The 20,115-nt window shown below is 52.1% G+C and overlaps 10 protein-coding genes across 10 annotated transcripts; 4 read left to right on the forward strand and 6 right to left on the reverse strand.

Moving 5' to 3' along the window:
• Nucleotides 1-420: 420 nt before the first annotated feature.
• BJX68DRAFT_257905 (uncharacterized protein) lies at nt 421-2,993 on the forward strand (the record flags this gene model as incomplete). Its single annotated transcript, XM_071043433.1, has 6 exons — nt 421-520; nt 574-798; nt 1,076-1,180; nt 1,237-2,194; nt 2,269-2,684; nt 2,773-2,993. 6 exons carry the CDS (start codon nt 421-423, stop codon nt 2,991-2,993), a joined length of 2,025 nt encoding a protein of 674 aa, XP_070894951.1.
• Nucleotides 2,994-5,399: 2,406 nt separating this feature from the next.
• BJX68DRAFT_270860 (uncharacterized protein) lies at nt 5,400-6,532 on the forward strand (the record flags this gene model as incomplete). The annotated part of the gene is made up of 3 exons (XM_071046793.1): nt 5,400-5,967; nt 6,016-6,242; nt 6,299-6,532. The coding sequence occupies 3 exons, from the start codon at nt 5,400-5,402 to the stop codon at nt 6,530-6,532; spliced, it is 1,029 nt and encodes a 342-aa protein (XP_070894952.1).
• A 302-nt stretch (nt 6,533-6,834) lies between these two features.
• BJX68DRAFT_270861 (alpha/beta hydrolase) lies at nt 6,835-7,827 on the reverse strand (the record flags this gene model as incomplete). The annotated part of the gene is made up of 1 exon (XM_071046794.1): nt 6,835-7,827. One exon carries the CDS (start codon nt 7,825-7,827, stop codon nt 6,835-6,837), a length of 993 nt encoding a protein of 330 aa, XP_070894953.1.
• Nucleotides 7,828-8,459: 632 nt separating this feature from the next.
• On the reverse strand, nt 8,460-9,419 carry BJX68DRAFT_270862 (NAD(P)-binding protein; the record flags this gene model as incomplete). Its single annotated transcript, XM_071046795.1, has 1 exon — nt 8,460-9,419. The coding sequence occupies one exon, from the start codon at nt 9,417-9,419 to the stop codon at nt 8,460-8,462; it is 960 nt and encodes a 319-aa protein (XP_070894954.1).
• A 241-nt stretch (nt 9,420-9,660) lies between these two features.
• BJX68DRAFT_270863 (Zn(II)2Cys6 transcription factor) lies at nt 9,661-11,095 on the reverse strand (the record flags this gene model as incomplete). The annotated part of the gene is made up of 2 exons (XM_071046796.1): nt 9,661-10,407; nt 10,466-11,095. The coding sequence occupies 2 exons, from the start codon at nt 11,093-11,095 to the stop codon at nt 9,661-9,663; spliced, it is 1,377 nt and encodes a 458-aa protein (XP_070894955.1).
• A 351-nt stretch (nt 11,096-11,446) lies between these two features.
• BJX68DRAFT_270864 (general substrate transporter) lies at nt 11,447-13,132 on the reverse strand (the record flags this gene model as incomplete). The annotated part of the gene is made up of 2 exons (XM_071046797.1): nt 11,447-11,815; nt 11,879-13,132. The coding sequence occupies 2 exons, from the start codon at nt 13,130-13,132 to the stop codon at nt 11,447-11,449; spliced, it is 1,623 nt and encodes a 540-aa protein (XP_070894956.1).
• Nucleotides 13,133-13,490: 358 nt separating this feature from the next.
• Nucleotides 13,491-15,523, reverse strand: BJX68DRAFT_257908 (uncharacterized protein; the record flags this gene model as incomplete). The annotated part of the gene is made up of 7 exons (XM_071043434.1): nt 13,491-13,835; nt 13,917-14,078; nt 14,147-14,454; nt 14,515-14,649; nt 14,702-14,807; nt 14,859-15,430; nt 15,490-15,523. 7 exons carry the CDS (start codon nt 15,521-15,523, stop codon nt 13,491-13,493), a joined length of 1,662 nt encoding a protein of 553 aa, XP_070894957.1.
• A 514-nt stretch (nt 15,524-16,037) lies between these two features.
• BJX68DRAFT_257909 (flavin-containing monooxygenase) lies at nt 16,038-18,247 on the reverse strand (the record flags this gene model as incomplete). Its single annotated transcript, XM_071043435.1, has 10 exons — nt 16,038-16,118; nt 16,174-16,296; nt 16,356-16,494; nt 16,547-16,607; nt 16,669-16,967; nt 17,043-17,107; nt 17,158-17,294; nt 17,344-17,524; nt 17,589-17,868; nt 17,934-18,247. 10 exons carry the CDS (start codon nt 18,245-18,247, stop codon nt 16,038-16,040), a joined length of 1,680 nt encoding a protein of 559 aa, XP_070894958.1.
• Nucleotides 18,248-18,588: 341 nt separating this feature from the next.
• On the forward strand, nt 18,589-19,512 carry BJX68DRAFT_270867 (uncharacterized protein; the record flags this gene model as incomplete). The annotated part of the gene is made up of 1 exon (XM_071046798.1): nt 18,589-19,512. The coding sequence occupies one exon, from the start codon at nt 18,589-18,591 to the stop codon at nt 19,510-19,512; it is 924 nt and encodes a 307-aa protein (XP_070894959.1).
• A 304-nt stretch (nt 19,513-19,816) lies between these two features.
• On the forward strand, nt 19,817-20,107 carry BJX68DRAFT_270868 (uncharacterized protein; the record flags this gene model as incomplete). The annotated part of the gene is made up of 1 exon (XM_071046799.1): nt 19,817-20,107. A coding segment is annotated over one exon (291 nt), but the record flags the coding sequence as incomplete, so codon positions are not given.
• Nucleotides 20,108-20,115: the final 8 nt, after the last annotated feature.

The following is a 20,115-nucleotide window of genomic DNA, read 5'->3' on the forward strand; positions in this document are numbered from 1 at the left end:
GATGCTAAATACCAATCTCGCAACTCAATCAAGCCCGGATGTCAGCAAATCTATTACTAGGTATATATGTAGGCCACGTCTGGACTCCGTACACTGACCATTAGACGCCACAAATAAAAGTCCAGTCCAAAGAACCAGCTAACCATTCTAACTCCCTTTACTGACAGTATGCGAGCATGAATATAACTAGCACGCCTTTTCCCTTAGCCTTGACCGGATATGTAGGCCTCGATAGATTTTATCGATTTTCAAGCAATTTTTATTCTGATTGGTCCATGAATCAAATGGATCCGGTTCGTTGCAGAATCCTGGCTGAGTAATCTCCATCGCCCGCGACACACTGGACTTCTCTCTTGCAAGGCCATCGTTTCCTCTTTGGCTGTCGTGGGCATATCTAGTGGCCCTTCAATGATATCAACTATGGCTAGCCATGGCTCCGATGATAGGAGAGAGTTTGCTTGCGCCTATTGTCAGAAAACCTTTCGCAGGCTCGAGCATCTTCAACGTCACACCAGACGACGTCTGTACTGCCTCTGTGTTTAAGGTCGTATTGACTACACTGACATCCGATAGATACAAATGAAAAGCCGTTTGCATGTCGATGTGGAGCGCTATTCACCCGGCGCGATCTGCTGCGTCGACATGAGCGGATAGTCCATCCCTCTTGGACTAATGCCAATGAAAGCAACGTGCCCGACCAGGTTTTGGACAATGATCATGAGATCTCGGTCCGGTCGCAGCAGGAGACATCCCCTGTTGACTCCCAAAATAGGCCCATGGGGAACCCGTCTGCTCACTGTGGACAAGCTTTTTTTTCCCTCCAGACGCCTGGTTCTTCGGCGTCCTCGATTGCCATACATCCCCACCACTCCTCAAGGTATGTAAATAGTCTCTGTGCCTTGTGATCCAATCCAATAAATAAACTTTATCGATAGTAGAGGTTAACATGAGCTAGAAATCTGTCCAATCCACTAGCAAGTCAATCGCCTCCTATCCCAGACCAGATACCCACTCACGACGGTAAGTACTCATATTTGCACTTTCCTTCTGACTAGAGCTTGCTGACTTATCAAAGGCCATGAACTGTCAATTAATCAATCTATCTGGTTCCACCGGAATAATGATCAATCTTGTGCCCACGGTTTTCCCACCATATTCCCATCCCCCCATTTATCCCTAGGTGAGAGAGGATGATCGTGATATCTCAGTAGTACTATGGCTGACGGCTCCTAAAAGCCACTCAGATCGTTCCACACTCCCCAAGCCCCAAAGTTACACATGCCGACAGATCCAGATTGCTCTTCTCGCTCGGCAGGGTGGATACGCTTTTCCCCAACCCTAATCTACCATCAAGCAATGCCCTCACACGGTACATCGCTGGATACTTTACTGGGTTCTATGCCCATGGTCCATTTACCCATACTCCGACTTTCAAGCTCGAGTCATGCTCGCCAGAACTGTGCTTGGCCATGATGGCGCTTGGTGCGGTGGACAGGTTCGAGTTCACTGCGGCCACCGAGTTGTTTTACCTTTCAAAGGCCCTGCTCTTTGATAGCCAACAGCATAGGGTTCGATCTGAGACACGGAGGCAAACAGACTCTCTCATAGATGACACCACACTGCAAAACCAACTAATCGACGAATTGCGCTGCCTACTCTGTCTCGCGTATTTCGCTTCATGGCAAAGCGACCCGAGTATCAGACAAGAAACGTGCGTTCTTGTGGGCCTACTCGGGCAGTCTCTTAGACAGTGTGGCCTGGAAGAAAGACTGCAGACTATGCAGTACAATAATTGGGAACAGTGGTCGCAGATAGAGTCGGAACGACGCACGAAGCTCTTCGCTTTCTGTTTCCTCAATGTCCAAAGCATTGCATATGACATGCCGCCAAGTATCTGGTGCGACGAGGTGAATCTGAAGCTCCCGTGCTCTTGTCCAGAGTGGACAGCGCCAGATGCGACAAGCTGGGATATGCTGCGGAGGGCGACGATACCGAATGAGCAGGGGTACTTCAATGATGCGCTTGAGATACTGTTTTCTGGGACGAAGCAGGTGGACCCGAATATTGCTACCGTCTCACCAGTGGGAAATTATGTCTTGATGCATGGCTTATTGCACAAGATTATGTGGACTCGGAGATCTATACCTGGGAACCTGTCGCGGGCTTTCTCCGAGGATTTTCAGGCCACGCTTGGGTATGAACTCGTCCTTTGGTATCTAATTCTATTTACTTCTTTGGTATCCACCGCTAACTAGTTTTCATAAACAGATCCGCCCTCCAACAATGGACGCTCTCATGGCAACAAACCCCAGAGTCAAATCTAGAGCCCCTCGACCCGAACGGACCCTTACCATTCACATCAAGCGCCCTGCTCAGCCTCGCATACGTCCGCAACTGTTTTCAGAGATTCCAAACAAGGAAACTCTCCACGTGGGCACCAACCGAGATTGCCCAAGTACTCCAAAATTCGGTTCCCGTGGACCGCAGACAAAATACCCTTTTGGCAGCATACCACGCGACGAACCTGCTTAGCACGCTAGTCAAGCTCGGCGTGCAATATTTCAAACACAATCAGGCCGTTCTCTGGAGTATTGAGGCTGCGCTATGCGGTCTTGACTGCTCAATATTTCTCGAGAAGTGGCTTCGGCGTGTGCAGGAGACTATGTGTGATGTCCCTTTGACGGGTAAGTAGGTAGCATGCTCACTCCGGGATTCCGGTAGCGCTCGCATTTTGGGACCAAGCTTCGGATACTAATCGGTCTATTGTACCAGATCACGAAATACAACTCGTCACCTGGATTCAAGACATCGTCTCCGAGGGCCTATCATCAGCAAACGAGGGCTCTTTCACCAAGGCTACACCACCCGCCATGATTCCAGAGCAGATCATCACGGTGTGGTCGCATATAATGCAAGGCAACTCACCATATCCGTTTATAAAGATGATAGGCGACGTCCTCGTCGAGTATAAACGTCTATCAGCGACGTCGTAATGAAGAGCTGTCCTGAAACTGGCCGCAGAACTTACAACAGGCGTACGCTTCTCAGTTTCCCCCATATGCTTCGTGCATGTTCGGTGTTGGTTGGTGAGACTTGACCAAGCAACGTGTAAAGTCTATATCAGTGAGAAGACCATTATAGTGAAGTAGATGGGACTCTGGGGTTTGTAGGACCCTGAAATTCGGGCCGAACCCAACTCTGATAATTACAACATAGTCAAGTCCTGAGCCAACATTCAATTCAATTTCTTCGGCTCTAGTCTGTAATTCGCTTTCACCTAGCGGTACCCAGCCACTACCAAGGCCGAGGTCGGACATCACATGAAACAGGCTCCCTTGACATGGTCCAGCATTCAAAGGGAAGCGCCAAGTTGATTACGTGTTATTCAAAAGTACGTACAGGGATTTAGTCAAATTCCTGCACTCCTTCGTCTCTCTCTCCCACTGCCCTATTTTCTACCTCATCGTTTCGCCCGCAAAAACATTGCATGCATCCATAAATATCTAATAGGGGAACAAGCAGAACATGGCGAACTGGCTAAGAATGTTTGTCCGCCATTCCTCCTGGCCTTACTTGATCACTTCGTGACCAGAAGTTCTGGCAATCAAAATACTGATTGGAAAACAGTATCTTGACCATTGCAACCGCCATCTCCTTCATCCCCCAGTTAAACCAGCTCTGGTCAACCAAGGATAGCATCGGCGTCGCCATATACTACGTGCTCTTTAACGCGATTGTCGCTACAAGCTCACTCGCTGTTTTTGCGGCTTGCATTAACAACTGGCCTGATGGCGGTGGCCCCGTCCTCCATAAGCCCATCGATACTGGGGACTGGCTCAACCTACTGCAGCTCCTCGTTGCGTTTCTTTTCACTTTCGCCTTGTAAGGCGCCTTCCTTTTTCTTGGCCTCTCACCTCTCAATCGATTCAAAGCTAAATATTGCATGGTGTTAGCTTCGTCCTCACTCTTATCTACTATCCATGTGGAAATCAGCGCCTAAAACGCGCTGCTATTATCGGGTACACCACTTTCTTCTGTCTAACCCTGCTACCACAGCTCTTTTTTTTTCTCGACGGAACCCGTAAAATGGCGTATGGCGATTACTTGGTAGAGATTGCGTTGATACCTGTCTGGCTAGGACACATGCTTGCGACCATTCTCGGTGTCCTCGCCGTCGTTATACAGGCTCATCAGGTCCTCTTGCAGCTAAACCACAAACAACAACAACAGCAGCAATTAATCTCAAACTCTGTGCCTGCCTCGGCACTCAGCCCGCTCAGCCTCAAACTCCAAGCTATTGTTTTTGCTGTCCTCGCTGTATCCTGGCCATGGCGTCTGGTGGGTGGGGGCGAGGAAACAAACCCACAAGCTGATTCACCTAAATGGTACAGCATAGAGTGCTTTAGTGGCTGGCTTGTTGTAAATCATTTTGTTTTTGCTCTTGGGCAAATTGTTCTTCTTTGCTTGCCCTTGTGGAATGCATCTGGGGAACTTTTTTGGGCGGTACCTCTGTTTCCGTTTCTAAGACCTTCTGTGGCGGAAGCCAGTGAGGAGAGTGAGGCATTTATGATGAATGACTCCGCATAGCAATGAGGTGGGCTTGCACGTAGTCTAGCTTAGCACTTGTATATACGTTTCCTTTAGTTCACATGGTTTGTTCCCTTGATCTAATTCCATGTGATGGACAATACTAATGTATACCTAGGCTAGTGGCCTTACTTTGAAGTATACCAGAGTTCCGGCACAGCTTTATTATTATAGTTTATTTTCCTCTCTACTCTCTTTGTCTTTCTCTCCTAGAATGCCTACCGTCATTCCTGCATTTTGGGAGTTCTGCTGCCATTTCTTTGAACATTACTTTCTCTCCTTCATTCATTGAAGGTTTGACCGTTGATAATGTTGACAAACGAAATTACCGACTCTAACTTCGGACCCTTTCCTCCAGGGAGCATCTGTCGTTTGAGGGCAAGGGCCTGAGCGACGGAGAAGGTTTGTTTGGGCTCATTGCTGGTGGGGGGAGGGGGGAGCATGGTTCATAGCATATGTTTGACTAGGCGTTTCCTCTCCGAGATTCTCAGCGTTTTTTGCAATGATATTGTGATTTGCTAACGCTCCACCGCTCCAAAGGATGTCGAGGCCCACCCTGGCAAACAGTGTCGACGGTGACTGTAGCCTCTGGTTAATCGGAGCCCCGAATTACAGAAGGCTTTACTTGCGGTTATTGACAAAGATATAGTTCTCTTAAGCAACCATCCACTAAAGGTATGGGTGCGTGTCTCGACAGTCAATATCGGGGCTATCATGTTCTTTCAAGCAAACACAACAAACAGTGCAAGAGACCAGATCCCCTGCCACTCCGCTACAGTATTCCCCGCATTCAACCACCGCCGTGGGTGAGAATGGCCAACATTTCATTGCTCCTTCCTCTTATCATCCTCATTCTGGCCATAGCAGCGGATCGGTACTGGCATATACCCTCAAGAGACCGGGAACCAAGGCACTCTGCGAAAAGCATGCAAGAGAACGAGGACCAACAACAACAAGGGCCCAGCGAAAGCCCCACCCGCCCGCCGTACAACGAAGATGAAATCGTACAACTGATCAAGGATATCTACCGTACATACCTAAAATTAAACTACATCAAACGATGGGAGCTTGTCTGGCCGCCAAGGGATACGGGCCACGCGATCAACGAGGCGCTCTGCAAGGAGTTGGGCCTCGACCCAGCTGTGATCTCGCTGATGAAGCGGATTCCATACTTTTGTGATTATTCAACGGCAAAGGATATTGAGTTCTACCCAGATTCTCGCGCAATGGTCTATCTCGAGGATGATGAGATCCGTGGTGGACGCGACCCAAGCCTCTTTGAATTCCAAGAGCCAAGGCTTGATCACCTCCTGCCTCACGATATCGCGCTGATCTGCGAGGGAGATGAAGGGAGCAATGTGATCTTAGATGTCAAAAACAGTACGGCATTGCCCTATTTAGTTTTTGCCTTGCTTACCGCCATATTAGACGTTATTCGTGTTGAAGGTTTCCACGATTGGCCTCCAGGACCTGGCGCGCCCGCCGACTATGACTATCAGCCCGAGCAACCAGATGAGGAGGATCATTACCGAAACTATTACGGGCACAATGCGCCGACATGGCTTGCATCTTGGTTGCAAAAGATTAGGTCTCTGGATGTGATCCCCGTAAACTACGGTGGGTGTCGTGGGTTGTTCACAGAAAACAAGAGCAAGGTTTGCCATGTGTGCTAAGAAAGAAGTGGGCTTGTACTTGCTGATATTTTACTTAGGGCGCTATTGTCAAAGATATCCTCCAGAAGAAATATGGCTACCCTGACAACTTCCACGAGGATCAGTGGAGGCGCGTAGGGAGCAAAATTTGCTGGGAAATTGGCAAGAGTATTCTCGATTACAATGATGTGCCCGATGACTATGATGTGGATTACGAGAAGGAAGAGGCAGATGCTATCGCTAATTATGGGAAGCCAGTATACGCCGAGGAGATTGACGGACCTGAGCAATGAAGCAAGCTATATACTCCCTAGCATTGATTTTTTTTTTCTCTTGTATTTATATAGCCACACAATACCAGCAATCCGGCCAGAGACCAGTGCCACCAGAGCTAACTGCTGGATTCCAGTCAATATATGTCTCCTGCGCAATTCCATGGTCTGTTGCGATAGCCCAGCAGCCGTCCTCGGCCTTCGCTTGATGGAACTCGGTGCAACCACTAACTGTGTTACGTTGCGTGGCGTGCAGATCAATAAGAGATGGTCTGTCCGGAACAAGGAAACTAATTTGACTCTAGGTCCCAATCCAGTAACAGTTAGAATGACTGCAAAGCGCGGAGATGATTTTGCCGGGCCTGGCAAGCGCGTTGCGCTTCGGGCAAAATGGAATGAAAAGCATGAGGCACGCCAGGGTAAAGTTCAAACTCGACATCAACGCCTGCTGTTCGTAGACGAGAAACATATTCGACGACATGTTCGCAGAATATATCCAGTGTCCCAACCTCTAGATATGCCGACGGTAAATTACTCAGGTCCGTGGCGCGAGCAGGCGCAGCATAACACGGCACGTCCTCCCAGCCCCCTACACTCCGAGACCCCAAGAGCGCAGTCCACCCGGCCAGATTATCATCCCACGTCCACGTCACAAACTGCGGGACTGATGATCCGGCAGACCCAACCCGATCGTCCAGCATAGGTTGGATCAAAATCTGCTTCGCTAACGGGTGCGGGAGCTCCCCGCGATCACGCGCAAGCAAGGCCAAAGCTGCAGCCAAACCGCCTCCAGCACTGTCACCCATGACGGCGATTCTGGCAATGTCGATGTTCAGCTCTTGAGCCTTGTGGTATAGCCACTTCAGAGCCGCGTAGCAATCTTCAACCGGGGTCGGGTAGGGATGTTCTGGCGCCAGACGGTATTCCACGGAGAAGAGTGGGAGCCCTGCGGAGCAGGCGTACCAGGCGAGGAGGGGCTGGGAGTCTAGTGCTGACCCCATTGTCATGCCGCCCCCGTGGAGGTATAGGACAGCTGCCGATGGGCCTGACAGAGAGGAATCAAGGGACGAAATCGACAGCGGATGGACACCGAATATCTGCAAGTCATGCCCATCAGGGAGTTGCAGAGAGTACTGGCACACTGTGACCGTGCTAGAATCGTAAATCAGAGGCTTAACCAACGAGAAGCGCTCCGCAAACATTGCACGCCGCGCGACCGCCGCATTTATTGGCAACGTGGGTTCTTTTTGCATCTTGACTTGCATTTCCTGCAGGGTCGCCACATACTCTGCATCACAGCATTTCATGGTAGTCATGTCGAACATTAAAAAATATGGATATGTTTTGTCGCGCCTTTGAGAGTTCAGCCTATGGGACCCGTTCGCGGTATGGCTTATGTTTAGTTCAGCTCACGGCTATCGTGCTCAATCAAGTTAGAGTCCAGGGTCTATTTCTGACTCGCAGATGCGAGTCACATCAGTGTCCTGCCGGAGGCATTGCGTAAGGCCCTGATCTGGCCCGTGCAGTTGCCTTGGGCATGTTATGAAAATACGCACAGTCCACGGTCGATGCGGTTGTCCAGGTGAGAAAACCACGAGGGATTTAAGGTACACGTATGAGAACCTCTCGCGGTACAGGGTCTTACTTGGTGGTTGGGATTCTCACGGCGGCACTTTTGCTGACTCGAAGCTGCCTCAATTCACACTATGGGACCAAGAGCAGGACCGGGCCAGGCGAGGCCCGCTGGATCGACTTGGCAGGTCAGTAATCACAAAATGGAGGAAGACATGTTTTCTCTCCAGAGTCGCATTATTGCCAAAGGAGCAGCACAGAGCAGAAGCACAGCTGTTGAAATGTCCGAGATAGCGATTCTGATGCTGAAATTACTAATACTTGGTGGTCATATAGACAGTGGTACCAAGGTCTGATATGGCTAATGCGACCCAATTCATTCATCATGCTCTATCTCGTTGAGGTCCACCTTCTCCCCAGTAGCGTGCTGAATACTATAAGCAATCTGCTCTACACAGTTCGCTGGCACAAACAACTCCTGACCCTTTCCCAACACTGCATCGAAATTATCCACGAACTGACTCGCCTCTGTCGCGCCAGCAAAACCAGGGCACGTAGCGAACGTCATCCGCGCCGCTCTCCCCGCACCAACACTGAAGAGCTCCCCAGAGCACGGGCATTCCCTAGACGCGAGCGCGGCAACGAAGGGAGCAACGGCAGGAGCACCAAAGTACTTCCTCGTAATGCTTTTGATGAAGGGCGAAAGATCGGACATGCGAGACGCAGCGGAAGGGAGGACTCCATTGATGTGGATGCCGTGCTTCTGCCCGAAGCAGCCGAGCTCCTTGGTAAGAGCGAAGACAGCGCCCTTGGAGGCAGCATAGGACCCGTCGCCGCCAGCCCCAAACCCCAGGATCGAGTCCGACGACGTGTTGATAATGCGCCCATACTTCTGCGCTGCCATGTTCGGCCACACCTTGCTAATCATAATGCTCGTACCGAGACACGCGATAGCCCAGGTCCGCGTGTACGAGTGGATATTGATATTGTCGTGGGTGCTGTGCGAGCCCGCGGTGCCAGCATTGTTCACGAGAATGTGCAGTGCACCGAAGGATTGCAGCGCCGCCTGGACAAGATCTTCGGCTTCGTCGGGGACCGATATATCATGACCACTGGCAATGGCTTCGCCGCCTGCTTGGCGGATTTCGTTGACAACCGCTTCTGCGCGCGACGAGTCTCCTTTGACGCCGGACAGGGAGCCGCCGTAGTCGTTGACAACAACCTTTGCCCCGAGCTGTGCAAATAGCAGCGCATACTCCCGCCCCAGACCTCCGCCAGCTCCGGTGATTATGGCCACCTGGTTTTTGAGTAGCTTCTTGTTTGGTTGTGAAGGCATGATGGTAATGTTGTGGATAGAGGATGTGTTTGGAATGATGGGTTCTGGCTCGAAGAGAGACCTTATCACGTATTCTCTTACAGAGACGGCGAAGAACCCCGCGTTTTGGATCGTGTCAAGACCAAAGTGTGGGGCATGAGCGAGTCAGCCCGAGTCAACTGCGAGAGTCAGGTCCAACTAGTACGCCTGGAAGGAAAAGGGATAGGGGCATGTGATTGTACTGGTTGATATGGATTGTGGACTAATAGAGAAATACGTCTAATTCATTATTTTCCGCCCCAGCTTCCGACTCAGGCGCACAGTTGTAGAGAATCCTCTCCATGTCTAGGAACATACAGATGGTGCTCGTACTTAAATGTGGCACCTCTTGTGGCTCGCAAGCTGGGCCAGTGTCCAACAGTGATGATGGGATGGAGCAGATGGAGTTATCTCGAGAGGTAGCCTCGTCACCCAAAAGTGGTTTAAAGTCTGTTTTCGTTGCAGACCTAAAAATCTGCTTCAGATCCAGCAGCACATCGGTGGCCACCTGCCCGGTGCCCCTTGCCAGTTGCTCTCGTAACGTACACTCGTTGTACATGCGAAGAAGCTGGACCTTCTGTATAAAAGCGCGGCAGCTTTCCTGCGCAGCGGTCAAGGCAGGGATAAGGTCAAGACAAAAGATAGGCTTCTGTGGCTCAAAGTCCTTTTCGGTCAGCGGGGGTACATCGGTTTCTGGGATGCGAATGCGCGGTGGGCCTGTGGTGTGGAGATTGATCAAGCAGGATTGAGTGTAGCATGTCCACCATAGTCTTCGACGAAGCCCACCCTCGCGAACGCTCATCTTTGTTGATTCTTGGTCGAGGCCCAGCTGTACTGCTGTCGTGTATGCTGCCCACGTCCACGACCAGCCGTCCTTCATGTATACCTCTTTCTCGCAGAATGCCAGCACGAGGAGGCCTTGGAGGGTTGTATATTTCTGGTGCCCTTGCCATTGGAACCGGTACAAGGCCTGTGGCTGTCAGAAATGGCCTCGCCGTAGGAGTCGTCGGTAGCTCTCTCTAACTCACCTCGGCTTTCGCAAAGAACATCTGAGATGCTTCCCTGGCTGATCTCACACCCAGCTCCTCCAGATTCACCTGATCGACCAGGTTCACAGATATTGCACACACCGCCATAAAGACAAACCAGTTGGAATACCGCCGTCCGGGATCAGCCATGAATACCAGGTCCTGGAAGCTTATGACCGGCAAATGGCCATACACATGGCGAAGATACGCTTCGACCATCCGATGGCGGAGATCCGTCCCGGGCATTTCAAAAAGCCCCTTATTCCTCAAAAGGACAAACTCCTCGTCGGAGATATTCGCCGGTTTCTCTGTCAGAGGCAACGTTGGTTGCGGCATATCGGCGCCACCAGACGACCGGTCAGCAGCGCACTCGGGCGGCCGCATGTAAACCTGACCGGCCGGCATCGTGACGAGATGCCCGAGTGCCCTTGCCTTTCGCTTCCCTGTGACCACCTGGCATTCCATCTCGTAGAAGGCGCAATTTGTGCAGCTGCCCTTCTTGAGCACGACGTCGCAGCGGGTTCGTTGGATTCGGCATTGCTGACAGGCGACTGGGGCGCGGCCCTGTCTCATCCACTGGAATTCTTCGACACCAATGGCTGGTGGGGCGGTTCCTGAAGTCTCTTCCATTATTGAGATAGACTTTACTCTGCATTCTCAGGCACACTAAATGGTCATGCTTTATAAATGGTTTGTTAAGGGGATTCGGGAGTGATTGCGTTGGGAAAACCCGACACCGGCTTCTGACTCGTGGTCCTGACTCAGAGCACGCAACTACAGCAACGTTGGGGATCACACGGCCGTAGCCTGTCGTGTTCGTGCCAAATGGGTGCATAGAAGAACAATTACAGGCGAGGAATACACCCAAGGGTCCGTACCATTGACCTGCTCGATATGCGTACTATCAAGACTAGAACTGCTAGTCAACCGTTATAGCTACCCAAGAATATCCCCGTCCATGGAGATCACATGCTCATCTACTTAGACTTCCTCTGCTGGCCTCAAAGAGCTACTGTCCTGACCAGTCCGGCTGCGACCAGACTCTCCCGTGACCCGCTTTTCAAAGATTGCATCCAACTCAAGCGGCGTTTTGTTCTTCGTCTCCGGCAGATAGAAATACACAACAACGAACCCAATAAAACTGGTGGCCCCAAAGATAAAGCCCACCTTTCCCTGCAGATTTGCCGAGTCCGGATTAAACAGGTAGGGAAACACAAACCCAACCGCCCACTGACATATGCAGAGCGCCATGTTGGATAATCCCTGGGTTGGGGAGCGCAGCCGGAGCGTGGGGATCTCACCGACCACCGTCCACGCGGCGGTTCCTAGGGTGAGTTGGTATGTGAAGCCCTGTTGATGATAGGGGTTAGGAGTGTCTTACACACAGGCGTTTAGACGGGAGAAATATCTTACCCAGACAAAGATGAATGCGATGGCTGCATGATAGCCCGCGCGAGACTCTAGCATGGAACAGCCAGCAATAATCAGAAGACAGGCGGCGCCGCACAACTGGCCCCAGACGATAAGGGGCCGACGGCCGAGTGTGGATAGAAGAAACCAGGAGCAGATGTTTGCAACAAACATCGAGCCGTTGTTGAGCATGCTGAGAAGAAACGACTTTCGGGGGTTGAACCCGGCCAGCTGGTAATAATACGACTGGTAGCCCAGCACAAAGACCAGTCCGGACAGGTACTGGCACATGTAGATGAACATGCAGATGAGCGTCCGGTGGCGGTTGGCCGCGCGGAAACATTCAATGTAGATATCGCCCTTCCTCGCGTTGTTGCTTGTTTCGTCTTCCTTGGCGGTAGACTCTTCAATCTGAGCCAACAGCCCCTCGTGGCGGATCAAGCCGTTGTTTCCGTATAGGCGACTGATTGACTGCAAGGCCTCGTTTCGTCTACCCATTCGAACAAGCCAGACGGGTGATTCCGGCCACATGAAGACTGTCGGTATGACAAGCGCAGGGACGATCCACTGGCAGGCGATGGGGACTTTGTATGCTAGATCACTGGCCTGCGGACCGAGCTCGTAGATAACGCCAGTGAACAGCAGCACTCCGCTAAACTGCACAATGTTTGTCATGGCCACGAGCCACCCACGGAGCTTGAGCGGCGCCACCTCGGAGGCATAGAGCGGCCCAATGACCAACCACATCCCCACGGGGATGCCATTGATTGCCTTGCCCGCGGTGATTACGGGAAGCGAGCCATTGGAAGCGTACTGGGCAGTAACACCACCCATCGAGATGAGGCATGAGATCAGACTTGTGTACTTGCGTCCGATTTTCTCGGCGAGGTACCCAGCAGCGAAGGCTCCAAGAACAGCGGTAGCCTGCGAGACGCCATTGAAGACGGCGAGCCATGTGGCAGAGATGATGTAGCTGACAGTGCCAGTCGTGTCGAATCTTTCACCATAATGTTCGCGAAAGATGGGGATTGAGATCAGATTAGAGGCCACCACGCCGTCGATGCCGTAACCGAAGACCACAGCAAGGCCATATAGTACCCATGCGATGGATCTCCAGTAGATACGCAGAGTCTGCGAAAACGAGAGGGATTTCTCAAAGGAAGCGTATTGAGCGGCGAGTTCAGCGCGGGTGCTGATATTCTCCATCCACTGCTCCCCTTCCTTGATCGAAGCCGTGGCACCTTCAGTAACGGTCATGGTGGGGTAGCTAGATTCACGGTGTGAGTCGTGTAGAAAATCGAAGACTGGCTGTAGACAAGTCGCCTGTGTCCTGATGAGCATGCATCAAAGCCAAGCTTGGTTGGGGAACGGTGGGACTGTTATGGGTGCCGTCCAATTCTTGCGTGGAGGCGTTCTGACTCGCCGCTCCCAGTCAACCGTGCGCGCAGTCTAAGTGGTTCACGGGACTGGACTTCTTAGACTACCACTACAGCTCAAAATCAGATAGAGAAACCAACACTGTTCATTGTAGCGTGCTAGATCAGACTCAAAGAAGCAGACAGCCCCAACATGGCTCTCGGGTCCGTCTTGCACATATTCCATCAAGGGGAAGCCCTTAAAGACGAGCGGCACTACCAACATCGCCTGCCACGTCGAGAATAATACTCGTATCCTTCAATCTCCGCCGAAGAATCTTGCCCGAGCCACTCTTGGGGATCTCTTGAACAAAGGCAATCCCTCTTCGCAGCCACTTGGGCCTCGAGCATCTCTGCCGCACGTATTCCTGAATTGACCGCGCAATTCCCACCGAAGGCTCGAATTGCGGTCGCAGGACCACGTAGGCCTTGGGAACCTGGCCGGAGTAGGAGTCCGCAACACCTACGACGGCTGCATCCTTGATGGACTCGTGGCCCATGAGGATATCCTCTAGCTCAGCGGGCGCTACGCCTACTCCCTTGACCTGGATGCTGGTTAACATTGCTTCGCTAGACACTCGTCACGGTGTACAAAGGGGTCGGAAGCAGGAGAAGGTTTGACACACCTTGATTATCTCCTTCAAGCGATCCTCGATATGCACGAACCCAAGCTCATCCACATAGCCGATGTCGCCGGTGCGTAGGAAGCCGTCCGGGCGGATCGTCTCGCGCGTTGTCTTTGGGTCGTTGAGGTACCCCATCATCACCTGCGGACCCTTGGCAAGAATCTTCCTCGGCAAAACGCCCATCAGCATTGTTTCGCACGACCATTTCCTATACGCCACTAGGCTCCTACCTCACCACTTGCACCGACCCCAACTTCCTCATCGGTCCTAGGCCTCACCACTTTTAGGACCGTTCCAGCAACAGCCTTGCCAACCGTGTGTGCATTCTCGTATGTTTGGTCGCTGGGTGGGGTGAGGGTGAGGCAGCTGCAGGATTCAGTCATCCCCCACGCCTGCCGGATTGCGATGTTCGGGTACTGCGCTTCTAATCTGCTGATGACTTCACGGCCGAGCGGTGCTGCACCGGTGTTGATTTGCTGAACGCTTTGCAAGTCGGGATTGCTTACCGTGGGGTCAGAAACGAGACGGATGAGGATCGCTGTATGGCCACGAGAATTTGTCAATTGAATGGCGATACTTGCTTGGGTGGAATCCTTACGCGGCACCAGCCACAACTCCTCGCACTTGAAGGCCGCAATTGTTCTGAGCATCTCATCCATATTAAACCGGGACATAATGACCACGTCCTGGTGCAGGAGGAGAGGCAAGTGTAGGAGGTGGACAATGCCGGTGACTGTATTATCGTCAGCAGTAGACCTGTCGGTGGAGAGGGGTTTGTAACGCACTGTGGTGGAACGGCAACACGCCGAGGACGACCTTTGGGTGATCATCTCTAGTGTATGCTTTGACCTGGTGCAGCTGCGCAATGATATTTTGATGCGAAAGCATCGTCTGGTCCAACCAAGTTAGTGCTGCATCATGCATGTAGATGAGGGACCTCACGGCTTTTGGTAGCGAAGTTGTGCCCGATGTAAAGCACAAGAAAGCGCAGTAATCGTGGCTTGTTTGGCTGGGATCGATGTGCCAAGGGGCGACTGGCTGCTGGAAAGCCGTCTGGGAGGAGAGAGTTTGTATACTGGGGAGGCCCAGCGAGGCTCCTTCGTCCGCTGTCAGAGCAAGCAATCTCGCGTCAGGGGCATTCCCGCCCTCAAGGCATCTTTCCACGGCGTGATGTGACCTGCTGTCGGCAATGACAACTTTGGGATGCACGGTCCTGACCGTATGTGCTGCCTCCTCGGCCGTACACTCCGGGCTGGTCGGGGAAATGATTGCGCCGAGGCGAAGAGCCGCGAAGACGGCCACCGGGTACCAGATTGAATTTGTGCAGCACAGGCAAATGATGTCCCCGGGCTGTATGTTGTAGCCACGAGCCAACTCGGTAGACAGCGTTTCGCAGTGGCGTTTCAGCACCCCGAATGGTATTGCGTTTCCTGTGTCCGCATCGCGAAACACGGCACTGTCCCCATCGGTTCTAGTTTCGAAGAGGAAAGACCAGATACTCAACCCCTTAATCTCTGGAAAATGGTATCAGCTTCCCTAGCTCGTACGTGAACCGCTGGAACTGACGACTCACCTGGTATATCCAACGGAGGTCCCTTGTGCGGCATTGTGAAATTCTCAATTTCGTCTCGCTATTGGGAACGGAGTTGGTGTGGCCGTGTGACGATATTTCTGTCTATCACTGCACCCGTGGGGTAGATCTACAGACTGTCTCTCGTCGGCCCGAGTCATCGCTCCGAGTCATCGCGCGAACTCGGTTCCAGACACCTGGTAGCCGATGCAAACCGCGGCAAATATGATCAGTTAGGCTGCAGGGAGGAAGGAGTGCATCAGAAATAGATTGGCTACGCAAGGTAAGGTGCAGCCGTCCTGCTTCGGTGTATTTAACGCGTGCTGTATTTTCATGGGTGAGGATGCCTTCAGCTGGGACAAGTTTATATAGTATTCAAATATTTTCCAAGTGAAATGCTCGCACGAGTCTCAATCCGGCACACCATCTAGATACAGAGACCGCTGGGGTCAGATCAGGCATTGCGACGCTAGCTACGCTGTGAGCGGAACAACAATATAGATATGTTGAGACGACTGGGCGATTTAGCAAAACTTCCGGCCCCTCAATTTCTACGCCAGATAGAACGCCAGATCTTCCCCCTTTGCTTCCCTCTGCGACATCCCGTTGCCGAGAAAGGTGTATGGATTGTGCTAAAGAATGGAATACATGAGTCGCATGCCGTCACCAAGGGGCAGTGTGACTTACGTTGCAGTATTCAATCTCAAAGTCCTCCCACCGGGGTGATTCAATGCTCTCCATGTAATGGATGCTAGACCCTGGCCAGACAGCAGTCACTTTTCCAGTGCTTCTGTCCTTGTCTACATGGTCCTGGAGTTAGTATCCTGGGAAGTAAACATGAAAGTGATGATTGACTTGCACCAACTGACACAGTTTCCAGTCCAAACGAGGTCTTTATGGACGTTTTGCATGTACTCGTTCAGTGACTTTTGCATCTTGAGCTTCACGTCGATGGTTCGGATTTGACATCTTTGCACCTTCTGCACGGCCTGGCAGATGTATTTCGCACTGCGCGTGTTACTTGTCGCACCTTTACCTTCAAGCTGGGCATGGGACTCACCTCCACTCAATACAAGGGATCAAAGACCCATTTGCAATCGGGCAATTCGGACCCAGAATGGCTGAAGAAGCAGAGAATTAGCCAAGTACAACAGGCCTACTCAGGTTTCTCCGAGCGCTTACTGAAATAGTTTGGAAATCCAGAGACTGCGAGTCCCATGTAGGCCTCGGGTGACTGTTCGCACCACAAGTCCCGCAAGTCGACCTGATTGCGTCCTAGAATTGGATAGCGAGGACGGAACGACGTGTCAAACCCGGTGGCGCAAACGAGGACGTCAAATTCATGTAAACCACCGCCCTTCGTGTGGACTCCTTTTTCTGAGATTCGGTCGATAGGCATTCGGACGATCTCCACGTTTGCTTCCTGGACGGCCTTGAGGTACGGAAGGCCTGGTGTTATTCGGCGGCAGCCAAGCACCCAGCTGTACAAGCGAGAGGTGAGTTAAATCGTATGCTTGACGCGACTACGAGCGTCGGGTTGAAAGAAGGAAGCGTACTCTGGAATAAGCTTGTCTTGCAGCTCCTTGGAAACAATCGCTTCCCTCATTGCCTTTTCTGCCCACTACGTAAACGTTAGAGGCTGTGGGACGGCATTGTCGATGTTGACCATACATTGCGAGCTTTGTGCTGGGCTGCAGAGCTTTTAATACTGGCAGAAAAGTTCTCGTTCATCTGCTGCTCCACTGCTTTTCGAAATCGAGTGTAGGCATCGGCGTCGTTCCGAAAAGCTTTCTTCTGCTGCTCGCTATCTGTATACCAGTTAGCTATCGACAAGGATGTCTGCGTGAAATAACCTACATCTCTCATTGTAGGAAGATGCTTCGATCCCAAATCCGACATTGGGCAGGATATAACTGGGACTCCGAACAAAAACCGTCACAGAAGCGGCGTCCTTTTGCAGCTGGGGCACAACCTGGACGCCAGTCGCACCGGAGCCAATCACCCCTATTCTTTTGCCTTGCAGATCGACCGAAGAGTCCTGCCTCGGGGTAAGCAAAGTTAATGGTGAAAGATAGCCCCGACAGTAGTGGGAAGAGGCATACCCAAGCAGCCGTATGTAGACACGGCCCATCAAAGGTCTTGAGCCCATCAATATCTGGCCATTTCCAGGCATTGAGAATGCCGCCCGCGTTGACGAAGATGTCCCCTGTCACTCGCGAGCCCTCTCCCGTGGCACGATCGACAGCATCGATAGTCCAAATCCCCGCTTTCTCATCCCATTCAGCCCTCGTTACCTCGGTATTCATCTTGATAGAATCGTACAGGTCATATTTTGTGGCAACTGACTTGAAATACTGGCCGATCTCTTCAGCCGGTGCAAAGCTGCCGCCATCAAACCTTAGCCTTTCATCCCAGGCGAAGATCATTGAGAAGATGATGCGACTTACTGATGACTCCAGTTGGGATTCGAGGCAAACGTGTATTGGTACGCATGGCTGGCGACGTCACAGGCAGCGCCGGGATACCTATTCTCGAACCACGTGCCGCCAACATCGGGGTTCTTCTCGAGGACCTGGTATGTAACGTGAGGTAGTGATTTCAACTGGATAGCTAGCGCGATCCCGGATGGCCCGGCGCCAACAATCACGATGTGTAGCGGCCTCGTGGCAGTCTCGTGGATGGGATGTTGACCATACTCGGCCGGCTTGTTCGTTGGGGGAGGGCCGTGCGGATCTCGTGAGCCATTCATACCTGGTTTCATGATGGATCTTAGGGGAGCCGAGAATGCAACTTGATCACGTTGGAGTTTGAGCGCGATGTAGAAACGTCAATAATATGACCGTGTTGTGCGACGGCGCAAAGTTTTGAAACGAAACTTGGGCAGATAAGCTCTCGTGATCAGGGAATCCATTGTAGGACACACCCCAGACTCAATCTGACAATAGAAGTCCTGAGGTGCGCCCTTTTCCTCGGTCAGCGATCCGAGTCAGCGAGAAGTAGCCCTTCATCACGGACGCCCAGTTCCAGATACACCTTTCTCGCTCAATCGCGGACTTTATTGGTTTTGACGTGCACGACTTTGAGACCATCGCTCCCAGCCTTATGACATCTACAAACCACGATCATGTCTCTAACCATCCCGGATTTGGCGGTCACCGCGTCCTCATAACGGGCGGCGCGTCGGGAATCGGACGGGCGATTGCAAAGGCATTTGCGAGTCACGGCGCCCTTGTTATTCTGGTCGACGTGAACCAGGAACAGCTCGACAAAGCCGTCAAGGCCATCGGTGGTCATGCTAGAGGGTATGTGTGCGACGTGTCATCATGGTCCGCGCAACGCGAACTCTTTGACAAGGTATCAACAACCCTCGGGCCACCCGCGATAGTCTGCCTGAATGCTGGAATCGACCCGGAGCTGGCTGTAAGCAACCCAGCATCAAGCACCGAGTGCAAGAGTCTCGTTCGGTACAACTACCTGGCCGACGAGCCGGACGGGCCGCATACTGGCACACCGAACGTGCTCAAGAAACCACCATCGACTATCCTCGACGTGAACTTCTACGGCGTCATGTACGGAATAAAGCTTGCGTCCTACTATATGAAGAACCATGGCGGGCGAATCATCGTTACCGGGTCTGCAGCGAGCTACGTTGGATTCCCGTATCAGGAGATCTATGTCGCATCAAAGCACGCAATATTGGGGCTTGTTCGAGCCACTGCGAAGCGCCCACAACCGGGTGGGCAAACTGGCCGGGTGACGCTGTCGATGGTAGCGCCGTGGTTGACGGATACGCCTTTGACTCGGGGCCATTCCCTCGTTCGTGATGAACACGCAGTATCCCAGACTAGTTCGGCTTCTGATGTGGCGCGGGCTGTTTTACGTTTGGCTGCAATGGATCATGACTCGTGTCACGGTCGGTGTCTATGGGTGCGTGGAACTACGGTGCTGGAGGTGGAGGAATCCTATACAAAGTGGTTGGAGCAGCTGGGCGAAACGCGGGTCAGAGAGAGGGAAGTCAGATTGTAGCCCCGTCTTCAGCTTCAGTTATCCGAGGCAAAAAGAGAAGCCAGACTTTTTTTTTCTGGTGGTTGTTCTGTCTGTCAGCGCGAGTCAAGCCGGCGAGTCAGACCCCAACATTGGCCACGAAATGAGCTCCTCGCTGACAATCTGGATCCCTGTCGCATTCAGAGATCTTATTTGCGCGTCTTTTCCTGGAAAGCCTAATATATGCTTGTCATTCAAAGCATCACGTTTTACCTCACTGGAATACATATATTCTTGATCTCTCGCAGTGAGCTTGCATATTCACCCGCCCCAGGCTTCCAGCATAATGGCACCGGCCACCACCCTCGACACTAGCGACCAGCCAGCTAAGCATAGCACCCTCATCGAAGATGGGTACGAGTACACTTACAACAACCAGGACGGGTATACTCCAGAGCGTCTAGACCCAGCCCTGCCATACAAGGTCTCTGAACACATCATGTGGGCGCCGCGAAAGATCCGCGTTGCCTCAATCGGCGCCGGCGCTGCGGGCCTCATGCTGTGCTATAAAGCGGAGAAGGAATTTGGAGACACGATTGACCTTGTCGTCTATGACCGTGAGCATGACCCCGTAATCGTGAGCTT

The sequence above is a fragment of the Aspergillus pseudodeflectus genome, assembly GCF_044049435.1.
Source record: "Aspergillus pseudodeflectus strain CBS 756.74 chromosome Unknown BJX68scaffold_53, whole genome shotgun sequence".
In the NCBI taxonomy this organism is placed as follows: Eukaryota; Fungi; Ascomycota; class Eurotiomycetes; order Eurotiales; family Aspergillaceae; genus Aspergillus; species Aspergillus pseudodeflectus.